The following is a 14,344-nucleotide window of genomic DNA, read 5'->3' on the forward strand; positions in this document are numbered from 1 at the left end:
CCTAGTGGTCAACGAGCAGGACATGCGAGACAGCCTGGTTCTGGGGTGGCACGGGGCTCTGCGGTTAGGATGAGTTTGTGGGCTGGCTTGGACTTGCCCTCTTTACTCGTCACCTGGAATGACATTTGTGAGGCTGTCAGCCCTGCCTTGGTTTTTAGAGAAAAGGGTGACTTGGGCAGATTTGATATTAGAATCGTAGAATGGCGGAATCATAGAATGGCTTTGGTTGGAAAGGATCTCAAAGATTATCTAGTGCCATCCTTGGAAATGGGGTTCAGAAATGAGGAGATCCCCACAATGTTACAGGTTTTGCATCTAAATAACGTGAGCCAGCTGCTCTGAGGTACTACATTGCCTGTGTGCTGCTGTGTACACGTCCATTCTTGCAGACTGGCAGCATAGTGGTAAACAAGAGATGAATATGGTGATGCTGTGACAAAGCAACGTTGGCCTATGTGGGCCTTAAGCTCTCCCACAGTTCAAATATTTACTGGTTTACAGCATCCCTTACATTTCTATTTTACAGGAAGCTGTCCACTCCATGCAATTATGTAAATTGTAGGATTTATTACTGGTTCCTGTATAGTAAAAAAAACAAAGTGATACTTGTATTACTTTTATACAGATGGGCAGCCTGTCTTCTGAACCAATTACCTTGGACTTGCTCTGTCCATCTATGCTGCTATGAAGTCCACTCCTGCCATTGCCCTCCATAGAGCTAGTGATGCCCTGGATCTCACCTGGAGATCTGGAGATCTGGTCAGTGCTGAACTCTGGATTTTGGGCAAGTTGTTCTCTAATCTCAGAATCTGATTGAGTTGACACAGCTGTCCCAGAGGAACTAGGCTCTCAGCATAAGCACATAAGTATCATCACAGTAGGCAGCTGCTTTGTGGGTCTTGGGAGGTCTTAAGCTGCAAGCTCTGCAGATGTGTGCACTCCTTGCAGTATTCTAGCTCTGTGCTGCAGCAAGATGGGTGTATTTTTTCCCTGGGCCCAGAGGCCAGAGAAAAAGAGAAACCATGTGGAAAATAGGGGACAAGACCTGCAGGGAGTGCCACCAAAAATATGTAAATAAAGCAACTGTAGCTCAGTTTGTAGAAACTCTCTGAGATGCAAGTTTGCTCTACAGCAGAATGAAATCAACAGCTTGCTCAGAGCCTTGGGAACGTAGCTGGAATTCACTGTGGAAGGCAAACTGCGTGAGGCAAATTAGTGCTTTTGGACTGAACAAGAATAGGTAACAGTGCTTAACCTGGCAAGTAATCTAAGAGGCATCATGTAGAAAGAGTCTGCTTACCCTGCTGGCCAGTGGATAGAGAAAGTCCACGAGTGGTAACAGGCAGGGGAGGACTCAGGGGCCGGACTCAGATCAGGTGGTGAACTCAGAGTGTCCTCCTTCCTGGAGTTTGCTCAGGGCAGTGCTGAATTTACAGCTGGTGAGTTTCAATTGTTCCTGAAGAGGAAGATACTGAATGTTGTGACTGGGGAGCTCAGAACCAATTTTTACCTCCCTTTAGGGACAGAAGAAAGACCTGCTCCCAAAGCGAAGACCTTCCTCAGGTCAGTCGTTTTTAAATTCTTACCTCTGCCAGCAGCTGCTTCTCAAGCCCTGAGGATTTCACTGAGCCAATTTAATGCTGGTGGTCAGACAGTTTAAACCCATTAGCTGCCAGCTATCTGAGTAAATTTTCTTCTCCAAACCCAGCGCACCGGCAGAACACTCCAAGTAGAACTGCAGAGAACTGCCACATTAACTGGACATTTGAGTACAACTGTTGTGGCCTGCGTGGTGAGCATTTAGGGGCTGAAGAAAATGCCACTGGCTAGATCACTGTCCATGACCTCTCTTAATGGGCTTCCTCAATGGGAAGATGAAGACCTACCAGTGGAGGACTTGTTGCTCTTTGAAGTTTCTTGGGAAGTTACCAACAAAGGTTTGTACAACACTCGTAAGAGTCAGCACTGCTGTTTTTGTGGAAGTGGGAGGAGAAGTGTAGGACATGGTCATGAGGGGCATTAAAGGGAGACTGGCTGCATGTGTTTTGTATCAACAGGAACAAATGCGGCATCCATGTTTGTGCAGGTTGCGTGTGGGCTGCATCTGCATGTATTTGCGTGGAAGGAGCATAGTAGTGTCAGGATTTGTATTTGTCTGCACACCATTCACCACCAGGGCTGTGTTGTTTAAACAAACTTCTAAGTGTTATGCCCAGGTGTGCATGTTTATGAATTATAGACGTTCCTTTGTACATATTTAGATTCTATTTTCTCTGCAAATTCACTTGGGAATATGACACATGAAAATAGGCTGTAAAACAGACAGTAAATTCAGAGAAGTTAGTAGTTTCTCCTTCTGTAGCAGTGTGGAAAAGAGGCCCAATTTGAAATAGTCACAAATAAACATAGTTGCATTGAAACCACTGCACAAAAACAGACGTCAATGACCAGCAGTCTTTACGCTTTGTACTGGCTTTTGCAAACACAGGTAGTGCCAGATAGGGACTTCATGCTTTGCACACGTGTACAGATTCAAAATCTCACCGCACACAGTGTTACACACAAAGTCTATGCTACTTGTTGTGCAAAGATCTTTCTGCCTCCATTACTAATTCCTTCATCAAAATGTACCCCTTTCATAGAATGGAGTCATAGAATCATAGAATGGAATCATTTCAGCTAGGCACTTCACCAAGGGAGGACAGGCTCCATTTTTGCCATAAAAGCGAGTTAGTATGAGTAAATGATTGACCTATGTGTCTTATTGTCCTGGCAGATAAATAAAGAGATTAGACAGAAGAGAGGATCTGTAATCTGTTAAGATTTTAACCCTAATGGGGAAATATGTGTGAGAGGAGCAGAGAGTGCTAGGGTCTATCACCGTGGTGGAACTAGAACTAATATTCTGTGATTGTTTCCAGTATTTAGTCTGCACTAAACTGCAATTTTACTTGCCCAGGAGGATCAATACACAGAGATAGTACAGAGTAGCTTTTACACTTTGAATCCCTGTGGGCTTATTTTTCAGTAGTTTTAGCCAAGTTTTTTGAGGTAGTTGTCTACTGTCAGAACTTGGAGCATGCAGCATTTACTTTTGCAGCATGCATGGTAAGTAAGCCACTGGCAAGCAGATGGCAGCAGAAATCTGGAAAGTTCAGATGTCCTCGTTCACATTTCTGAGCCCTGTGTTATTTACATACTCTGTGTTATCTGGACCCCCCGGTTACAGGGATCACACAGATATTTAAGAAAAAGTAAAAAAGAATTAGATGTATCCGTCTTTATGTGAAAAATGCTGAGAATGTTTTGATCATCCATACAGCTTTTAGTGACCTCATTTGTAGCTGTGTCAGTTGATTTGGCTGCACTGATTAGTTTCATATTTTATGGGAGAATTAATATTTACAATAGAGTGAACATTTATTCAAATTAGTTTAAAAAAAAAGGTGCTGTTAATTGTACCAGGTGTCAAACTCGTATGTCCAAATGGAACTGACACAGCTAGACATAGCAAACAATGTCTTCATTAAAAGTGGATCTCTGTACAAAATTCCCATCAGCCAACCGTGACTGGAAATGTTTGTGCAAAAAATCTTTAATAAGCCTATTTCAGCTTACTTTTCTGTGAGCCTTTCTGTTCTTGATGCTGAAGGCTTTTTTTTTTTCTGTGTGTTCTTTGCAATTGAATGTCAAAATCACATGATGAGATTCCCCAGTGACCTTTTTATAAACATTTCTTGGAAAACGTTAAGGCACTGGGCTTATAAAGAGAGAGAATAGCCAACAAAAGGGAGAGTCTTCACAGAAGATATACAGGCTTAGGAAATACAATAACTTACACCATTTTCCCCATCCTCCTTTAGCATAAGGAATAACTGTTCATTTTACTAAGTAGCCTGCCCCCACATAGATTTAATGCTGCGACATGTTTCAGTGTTTTAGTTTAAATGTAGCTATCTATATTTCTAATATAGAGGGAAAGATAAGCATAAGCTGGGCTTATTGCCCTGACAAGCTCATTTGATGATTTAATATGATGGCTTAATATTTCTTTTCTGGCAATGCAAAGCTGTTTCAGCATGAAGTTGGCTCATGCAGTTAAAGTGGTGTAATGTTGCTGCTGCCTACAGGAGAGAGTTCAAGTCTTTATGTGAGCCTTTTGTGCATCACTAGTTGCTTGTAAGCAGTGCCCTTTGCAAGTAGCTCAGATGAGCTGTTTTCTGAACTTCATAAATGTATTTGCCTTCAGAGGTCGGAGGACAATGAAAGGCCCTGCAACTAGGAGTATATGTGATTGTATGGTGTGAGAGGGTTTTCACGTGCCAGACTGCCTGTTGGAAAAGAGGGTTGACTGGCATTTCCTTGAGCAGGAGGTGGTGCTGGTTGGTACTGAGGTCTGTGATGAAGTGGAAGGAAAGGATTTGTCAGTTGCATTAACTCAATATTCAGAGATATGTAAGAATTCATTATTCCCAGAACCTCTTAAGTTCTTTCTCAACAGCTGGCACAGTGAAGGTGCCTCCCTTTTTTAAGTCTAGTTCATTTAACCACATGCTCTAACTAGCAGAGTTTTCTGCTTGCCTATGCTTCCTTTTTATATTCTGTGTTCCAGTGCTGCCTGTGCTGAGTGACAGCTTCTGACATAAGAACTGGAAAGCACCAGCATCTCAGTTATTCTTTTTTCTCCCTAGCTCTAGCTTACATAGTCAATTTGGAGCATGCAAAGATAAGATAGCTGAAGGAGAGAATGAGAAATTGGAAAAAAAAAAAAGAAAAAGAAACTCATCTGAAAATGTCACTCTCCCTCCACCTTACCCCCAAGTAAAGCAAAAAGGGACTTGCCGCTTAAAATGCGAGCACAACATTGAAACCATCTTTCATTGAAAGTCTTCTGTCACAAATGTGAGAAAAATGTAGTTTGTGATGTGAGATTTTCTCACTTTGACTCTCCACTGATGGGTAAATCCCATATTGTGAGGTGAATCTACTGTGTTTTTGTGGCAGAAAGGGATAAAAGCAAACAGACAAGAGCCACAATACACTGCAGAGCTGCATGATCTGGTGGGAATCTTGGAGAAACTCAGCTTGTTTCACACTTCCTTCCCCATCTTTCCTGGCCAGTATGCTTCAGTAAAGCCAGATCTGGGCCTATTTATATGCATGTTGCAAAAGAGGATTGTTTGCTATGTTTTGTTTTGTTTTGTTTTTTCCCTTATAACACAAAGACCAATAGAACTGTAAGAACGGGAGCACAGAGCAAATTGGCAACAAGCTTTGTATATCTTGTGTCTGAAGCTCCATAGATGGAAATTGTCAGCAGGGAATCAAAAGCTATTACAGGAGCATGGAGACAACTGCAGCAAACTTTCCATAGTAATCTTTTGTTCTCAATTCCTTCTTCTCAACATCTTTTAAATATTTTCCCACTGATAATTGGAGTATTTAACTGAGATAGAGAAGTGTAATTCTTAGCTGTAGGTTAGTGAGTTTTTGGATATACACAGTGAGAAGGGCTGCAAACTCTGAAAATCTGATCTGTGCTCTTGAAAGATTCCTTTAAAGTCATTCAGTTGATGCTTAGATTCGTATCTTCTGCTATACTTAACAGCTTTTAGCTAGAAAGTAGAAGAGTGCTTAAATATGCTGGGCCGACTGCCAGTTTCTATCATCATTCAGTTGTGAACAGATTGGCTCAAAAATCACTCATAGATGAATCTTAAATATTTTTTTCCAGCCCTACTGGAAGGAAGATTCTGCTAAAAACAAACCTTAGTTCATTTCCCCCTGAAGCAGAGTTCTTTGCACAGGTTCCCTGGTGAAAAGCTGGACCCTTGGTAATTAAATCATGAAATCACTGAAGTCAGCAGGACCAACATTTCACTCTATCTATATCATTAAATGTCTTTCCATGTAAAAGGTCTTTGGGAGAAGGTGGATGATGTAATCTGTGACACAGTTGAACTAGAACACTTTAGAAAGTGAAGATGTGCTACCATATATCTTACATAGTTATATAATACATGTTTATTATCCATAACAAAATCATGTTCTTGTGGGAAACTTAGCATGAGTACAGCATCAAAACCCATCATGCTTCTGGATCTGGTGATATCTCGGCATCAAAGTAATATGAAATTAAATCCTTTGTATTTGAGATGATGCACACAGGACTGTATTGTGAACATCTGCTGTAAATTGCAGTGTTTTGATATTATTTCAAAATATACTTCTAGTGCCAGAACTTCAAAGAATACAGATAACTTCTATCTTCTGATGAGTCCTGGACACAAAAATAGCCAAAAAATACATGAAAAGTACCTGAAAGTATCTGAGAAGGCTGTGTACTTTTTGCTTGACATTATTTTACTCCAAAAATAGTCACCAGATACACATAATGAAAAATTCAGAATACAATTGAACATTAGAAGAAATGAGACCAAGCCCAATTTTATTATGTCTATAGATCAGAGACAAATTTTGAAGGGAAGGAGTGAAATAATAGTTGACATAACTAGTAATTGTGGCAGTGAAGTCATTTTAGGACAATGGGGAATGGTTTTAAACTGAGACAGGGGAGGTTTAGGTTGGATATTAGGAGGAAGTTTTTCACCCAGAGGGTGGTGAGGCACTGGAACAGGTTGCCCAAAGAGGTTGTGGATGCCCCATCCCTGGAAGCATTCAAGGCCAGGCTGGATGTGGCTCTGGGCAGCCTGGTTTGGTGGTTGGTGACCCTGCACATAGCAGGGGGTTGAAACTAGATGGTCATTGTGGTCCTTTTCAACCCAGGTCAGTCTGTGATTCTATATTCTATGATTCTACGATTTTGAACCCTGAAGCTGGGTACCACTTCCCCTCTTGGATTCCACAGCAAGCAGAGCCCCCAGAAAAGCTCTAGTGCAATCTGAGTCAGACTGTGGCAAAGAAGATGAAGTGCCCTGGGAGCATCCTCTGCCTCTGTAGCAAAGGTGCTCAGGGAATGGCTCCTGCATCTATCCTGCAGGTGACAGTCTTCCTGTCTAAGTTTTGTAACTTCTCGTGCCATGTCTTTACTTCCTTTTTGTAATCTGCTGCTGCTTCCCTCTCTCTCTCCACAATGTGCAGTAGGTAGGAGAGCAAGTAAAGTGAACAGTAGGTATCTCTGGCAGCTTTGAGAAGTTTGGGCCATTCCCTGCTCAAACATTCCCACCTGCACAGGCCATTTTCTAGAAATGAATTTCCTGTGTAATTTTGCAAGTTGTAGCCCCTTCCTCATCAGGTGACAAAGAGCATTTGCAATAGGTCTTTCCATGTAATATTTTCAGCAGAAATAGTATGCTTTTTTGCAGTGATAAATCTTGCACAAAGATCTCCAGTTGCGAAATCAGGTCCCTGCTTCTGCATAATGCTGTCCTCAGTAGTGATGTGATAGAGGGAGTCCATTCTGACTCACAGACTTCTTATTTATTTAAATAGCTCTAACATCTGTCTCAGAAGGCACTAATTACTGCTTGGACTTTAAATATGCAACAATAATAATAATACACTTGAAACGGGGAAAGAAGTAAGAGGCTGAAGTAATGGGGATGATAACTTTTTAGATAAATGTGCAGTTATGATAAATTATATGAAAACATTCAAACTTAGGAAAATAATTTTATGAAATATTTTCTGAGCAAATATTTTGTTTTCATCTTTTTCCTTTTAAAGAGGTCACTGAAGAGAAGTCAAACTTTCTCATGTGGACCTTCTTTCCCAAAAACTTTCTTTTCCCCTTCCCTACCAGTTTATTTTCCCTGAAAAAGAGGGAGAGAATGAATGGAAATAAATGAGGGGAATAATTTTTTCTTGATTTCTTTTTTAACTTAATTTCCTCTTTCTGGTGGATAAGTTAAAAGTCAATTTTAAAAACAAATAATAGAAGCATTTTTTTTCTCTCAAGGAGATTTTAAAATTATCAGAACTTAAAATATTTGCATGAAATGTTTCAGTGGGAATTAGAACACCAAACTGGGCCTGGAAGCACTCAAGGCCAGGCTGGATAGGGTTTGAGCAACCTGGTCTAGAGGGAGGTGTCCCTGCCCATAGCAGGGGATTGGAATCAGATGATCTTAAAGGTCCCTTCCAACCCAAATCATTCTATGACTCTATAATTTATTCACATTTCACTACTAATGCCTCATGCTTATAATCCAGTTTTCTGTATCTAAGCTCTCCTGATATTGCATCTATTTTTCATTTCATCCATCATTGTTTTAAAACTTCTTCAGATAACAGAACTTCTGAGGCTGCATACAGAAACCTAAAACATCATGGGATTTTCATATGTCCTTATTGTTTGGAAAGTTTTTATAGCTACAATATGACATTAAAATATGTGATTAGGGACAAACAAGTGGTATATCATATAGGTGGGAATAATTTGAGAATTCTGTTAGGATCTGTGTATTCAACTTCAGCCTAGCTCTTTTAGTTGGTGGAATGTGTAATGCATTGATTACTAACATAGGTATTTCCAGTGGATTCAAAGTCACTGTGCAGATATAATCTATCTCTTCATAATATATAACATGTTCCTTGAATTGTTTTGGAGAGCTCCACACCATTGATGTCATATGTGACTTTATCATGTTATCTAGTATCTTAATTCTTGCACATAGGTTTTTTACTCATTTCCATGCGGTCACCAGGCAACTTTGCACAAATATCTCCCCCTATTATAAGACCAATATTTTTGCCAATAAAAACCAACTAGTTTCACAACTAGGATCTCTACTTGTTTATCTGTTTTGTATTAAAGTGATTTCTGTTCATGTGATGACCTTCCCATGAGAACAGACAACATTTGTGTCATTGTAACCGCATGACATTGTAGGTCAACCTTCTGACTTGTCTCATTATTAAAATGGTGTGTTTGCACAAATACAAAGTATTCAAGTAGTTTCTATCAGCTTATGAGCAGAGGAATTTGGAGCCACTTTTCTCAAACTTTTTCAAGTCCTTGTCCAGAGCAGCTATAGTAGACAATCATAGAATCATGGAATTATAGGATGGCCTGGGTTGAAAAGGACCACAATGACCATCTAGTTTCATCCCCCCTGCTATGTGCAGGGTCGCCAACCACCAGACCAGGCTGCCCAGAGCCACATCCAGCCTGGCCTTGAATGCCTCCAGGGATGGGGCATCCACAACCTCCTTGGGCAACCTGTTCCAGTGTGTCACCACCCTCTGTGTGAGAAAATTCCTCCTAATATCTAACCTAAACCTCCCCTGTCTCAGTTTAAAACCATTCCCCATTGTCCTATCACTATCCACCCTCATAAACAGTTGTACCCCCTCCTGTTTATATGCTCCCCTCAAATATTGGAAGGCCACAATAAGGTGTCCCCGGAGCCTTCTTTTCTCTAAGCTGACCAAGCCCTCAACGTTTCTTCATAGAAGAGGTGCTCATGGTGGCTGTGATTTAATTTCCTTGTCTTTCTGATCTGAGCAAAGTACAGAAGGACTTTCCAATGCATAGATTTATTTCTGCAGTTCCATATCTCTGTGATGTGGAACTCCTTAACTATGGCATTGATTTAGGGAGATATGAGAATCTTCTTAGATCCTGAGTTAGGACGTAGTTTAATAACTTAGTGAAATAGTTTTATTTAGCAAGCTGCTAGATTAGAACTGCATTTGTATTTGTTTGTCAAATGCCTAGAAATTTGAGACACTTTGACATAAAAAAATTAAGGTTGGGAACCCTTCAGGCATTCAGAACAAATGGCATGCTTGTAAAGAAAAAGACTTTAAGTATGCAAATTCTCTTTTAGGAACAGAATTAGAAAGCATAGCTCTGGCTGCTCAGTTTCTCAGGACTGCAAGGTACCAGGCTTGGGAGAAGGCTTTCTATACTTCTCAGGTGATAGAGTTTAATTACTTTGGGAACTAATCTCCTGAAGCTCTGAGCAACTTCAGCAGCTCTTCTGTAAGGCATGGTCATTAGGGGCACATTTTTAAGAAGAATCAGGTAAACCGTAAAGATTTTTTGCCATCTGCAGTGGCATGCAGTCCACCTGCACCTCTAGATACTCAAGTACCTTTTAAAATGAAGTCTGGATTGCTGAATGCTAGACAATGATCACTTGCATTGCTGACTTCTTATGTATTTTGATGTTGTTGCTGAAAGGTGTAACATGGTCTTTTTGTCTGAAGTATTACCAAATGCTTCCAGATTCAATGGAGGATGACATTTCTAAGTAGCAACTTTCATTATTTTCTTATTATTTCCTGGTCTGCAAATGTTTGCATGTATCTGTTGAGCTTCATTTGTCTTACCCTGTTTAAAATCATCAGAGCTATGACAAACGTCTCTGATATATAGCAGCAGTCTCCTCTTTTGCCCTCCTTTCTACTTGATTGATCTAAGCACTTACTAGTGGTCTGTTTTTGTGGTGGTGGAATGGCCACCGCCTCGAATCGGAGGTCCTGTGACCAAGGGGGCTGCAAGGCTGCATTGCCAGTGCATAGATCACAGGGACAAATGTGGAAAACTGTCAGGGAAAAGTAACTAATTGAATCTACCATCCCATATGCAAGACTAGGTAGATTTGTATTTACTCATCAGAAGATATTACTGTTCTATTCTCTTAGAAATTTAATACTACATTTACTTGTAAGATTGACAGTATTTAGGTGAAAAGTGCTGCAGATATTTATATTGGCAACATAGGCTACATTCATACCAATTTAAAAACTCTTTAGATTAGTGATAGGACATGACACCTTTTGCTACAAAGATTTAAGTTTAAATCCATTTTCATGGCCAGTAGTCAACAAAATTCATCACTGCCTCTACTTCCCTCTATGATTTGTGTGAAACAAACTGGAGGTGCCAGCCTAGTTATTACCACATGTATTTCCACATCACAAAGTACGTGTTTGAAAATTACGATTTCTTCATTAAAAAAAAAAAAAAAAAAAAGCAGTCTGAATTTGGAATGCAGTATAATCAAGATTAGGCAATGGAAAATGGAAGTGTGAGCCTCAGGATTTGAATCCCACAGTCTGAGTGCAGATGTTTGAAGAGGGGTGGACAACCTAAAAAAAATAAATTGAATCAACGTTTATGATGTGACTTCATACACTTGAAAGAAATTAAAATAATAATAATAACAGATAGAATTGGTAGTTAAGGCTAGAAAGCATCCATTTGAGATTAGAGGAGAAATAGAAGAAGAGGAGAAATAGGAGGAGAAATAGAAGGAAGCCATATACCGTTAACCGGAATTAAGCAAAGTATTAAATTGCTATTTAAGGATAACACATGGTCTGCTATCAGAGCATACTCCTAAACTAAATGGTGAAGCTCTGGTTACATTTTAGGAGGCTGAACTTCTATTTATTTGTTAGATTCCAGCTTTCATTTTAAGTCTGAATATGTGATTTAGTGGTCTGTCTGACTCCCAGGTAGGATGGAACTTATTCCAGAGCTTTAAGGCCTGTTCCCATTTCTACTTTTTGTTCTTTGTGATCTTGTTTTTCAGTGGGAGGAATTTATACCGTGATCCAGACGAAAGCCAAAATTACAGCAGATGAATGGGGTGAAAACTATTTTCTGATTGGTCCTTACTTTGAGCACAATGTGAAGACTCAGGTGGAAGTATGTGAGCCTCCAAACCCTGCAATTAAGAAGGCAATGGATACCATGAAAAGCCAAGGGTGTCAGGTAAATCAGATGTGCTTCTACTTCTCAGGACAACTAAGCTGACTCTGAGGAGATTACAGTTTTGGTTAATGCTCCCGCTGTTCCACTTGACACAGCAGTTCTGGTCAATGTCACAATGGGAAAAGCTCAGATTCTACGGTTAGAACAGCAAAGTCTATCCATTACAGGTTATTTTTGAGGAAGAAACAGTTTATCCAATTAAAGGTTTTAACGCTCATTTATCTGCAAGACTACTTAATTGGATTAATGACTTATTTCTCCAGTCTCTAAATACAGTGAGATTTTAGTGGATATAATACGACCTTACTTTGACTGAACTCTTGTGTTACCTTCAGCATTCTTATGCTGTTGAAGGAACTTAAAGAAAAGCATTTCATTATCATAGAATTTTTCTTATGAAGCACTGTACTGAGTTGAAAGGCAGAAAGGGAAAAACCACAAGTGTGCTTAAGAAAAGCACCCAACTGATAAAGAATCTGCTTCCTCAGATCAATACAACTGACTGTCCATTCCCTTGAAAGAGGGGTTAAACTGTAGCACACATAGGGAGTTAATCTGTGTTTCTTGCACAATTTTTATTGGTGTTTTCTCTGAGACCTCAGATCAATCTCATAGCTTGACTCCAACCATAAACTAGTAATAAAATTCTTCTTATTCAGCAATAAGCTAAATATGGCACACTTTAGTGTAGAAATTCATGAACATCCTGGACTGACACCAGCCATATAACACTGGCCTTGTGCTGTGGCAGTTCTTAGGTTCTCATGCCCTGCTATGTGTTATGTACATTGCTGGAAATACATGAGCCACAGATTTGGATAGTGTCCGTTGGGGATGCTGCTGTTGTATGATGCTTGGCATTGTAAAAAAGGAAGTTCAAACTGAAAGGTCTAATCTAACAGGAATATAAATCCATATTTTTTATCAGACTTTCCTAAGTGAATTATCAAGTTTTATGTGCTGCACCTGTTCCTTACAGAGAGATGTCTCTGCAAAATAACACTCCTTTGTTTGGATAATAGCAAAAGGCTTGTGGGACAGATTATTTGCAAAGCTATACATACATACATATATACTTTATGCTGTTCCAGCATACATTCAATTTAAGTAGTCAGCTCTGGCAGTCTGACATGTGCATTGTTCTGCTGGAGTATTCATATATAGCAGGAGATCTATCCCAGGTACGTCAAGTATAGCTTTGATCTCTAATAATGACGCTTTAGATTCCAGGAGCTGCACTTATCCTATTACCAGTGTGTCTGGATTTTGCTTATGTATCACAATGGAACCCTTTAAAGCAGGGGACCTGGGAAATGTTCTGAACTTCTCGGGTCAGGTGTGTTCCTTGTCACAACTTGACACCATATTTAAAATCAGGGTTCACAGAACCTCATTTTCCTAAGTAAGAAACCAGAATAGCTTGAAATACGTATGTAAGGGTCTGAGCTTTCTTCACATACCTATCTTTGATATAGCCTTTATTTTTTGTGCAAATAGGTCTGAGAACTTTTGTCTCATTGTTTTCAAGACCTGCACTCTGTCTCGCCAGCTCTAACATCAGGACAGGATTCCACTCTGGAGAGCCCAGGGGTTGGTGAATTAAATGCAGTTGAACAGCAACATAAAAGACTCCTATGAGCAGGGTACAGAATACAAACTGCATTAATCTACATATAGTACCTCATTATCCACAGTTAATATGCCTCTGCTCCTATAGCCATTTTGGGTTGAAGACCCAAATAAGTGAGATAATTTGAAATAAGGTGAAATAATTTGACTGTGCAGACTGCTGCAATGTGAAATGTGATCCAAATTGCATTGTGTTGCCTTAGGACAGTTCAGCCTATTCTCCTTGTTGTGCAGGTAGGTTATATTACTGGAGTTATAATTCTGTTACAGATGTTTAAATGTACTGATGCATATAAAGATGGAAAACTGTATATTTGGGGGCTGATATTTTTAGATATTATAACACCTTCTGATTGTTCTTTCCTCTGTGCCGAAAGGCACCAACTGTGTTGTATGGGCAGAATGAGGAAATGTCATATAATTTCCACTTACCCCAACCTTTGATCAAGTATTACTCCATGTATTTTGCAAGGAAAGCCACAAATCCTGGGTGTATAGGACTGTGATCCTTAGCATTCTTTATGTAAAATACATATGATTTGATGGATGAAAATACTTGTGGAAATTTGTTTTCACATTCACTTTAACATTTTCATCTTATATCTTTGCCTATTTTCTTTAGGTCTTTTTTGGAAGATGGCTGATAGAGGGCAGCCCATATGTCTTACTGTTTGATATAGGATCAGCAGCCTGGAATCTGGACAGATGGAAAGGCGAATTTTGGGATGCTACCAACATAGGGATTCCTTTTCATGACCGAGAAGCCAATGATGCTGTAATTTTTGGATCAGTAACAGCCTGGTTTTTAAAAGAGGTACAGTTTTTAAAATCTGGAGTTTTTAAACTCAGCCTTGTCAGCAGAGAAGAAAAGTTTTAGGATGTGGTTCCTGACCTAGATCAAATTTGTATTTATAACTTAAGTCTTATCACTTTAATTATGTTTTTCCAAGTCTTATGTGAAATGTGCCATGTCTTCACTGTCACTTCTTCCTCTGTTTTTTTTTTTTTCCCAACTCCTTTATTTGTCAC

General features: G+C 39.6%; 1 protein-coding gene across 2 annotated transcripts in view; it reads left to right on the top strand.

Moving 5' to 3' along the window:
- The window catches only part of GYS2 (glycogen synthase 2), a 44,611-nt gene continuing 30,267 nt past the window's right edge, over nucleotides 1-14,344 (top strand). Inside the window, exons 1-6 of one of the 2 annotated variants that reach the window (XM_090146457.1) lie at nucleotides 1-63; nucleotides 626-759; nucleotides 1,521-1,563; nucleotides 1,709-1,937; nucleotides 11,505-11,686; nucleotides 13,938-14,129. In XM_090146457.1, the coding sequence (XP_090002583.1) occupies nucleotides 1,817-1,937; nucleotides 11,505-11,686; nucleotides 13,938-14,129 (495 nt within the window). In that variant the 5' untranslated portion in view covers nucleotides 1-63; nucleotides 626-759; nucleotides 1,521-1,563; nucleotides 1,709-1,816. The other variant, XM_090146452.1, reaches the window with a different exon arrangement.

This window comes from Phasianus colchicus, chromosome 1, assembly GCF_987193195.1.
Source record: "Phasianus colchicus chromosome 1, bPhaCol1.hap1.1, whole genome shotgun sequence".
Lineage (NCBI taxonomy): Eukaryota > Metazoa > Chordata > Aves > Galliformes > Phasianidae > Phasianus > Phasianus colchicus.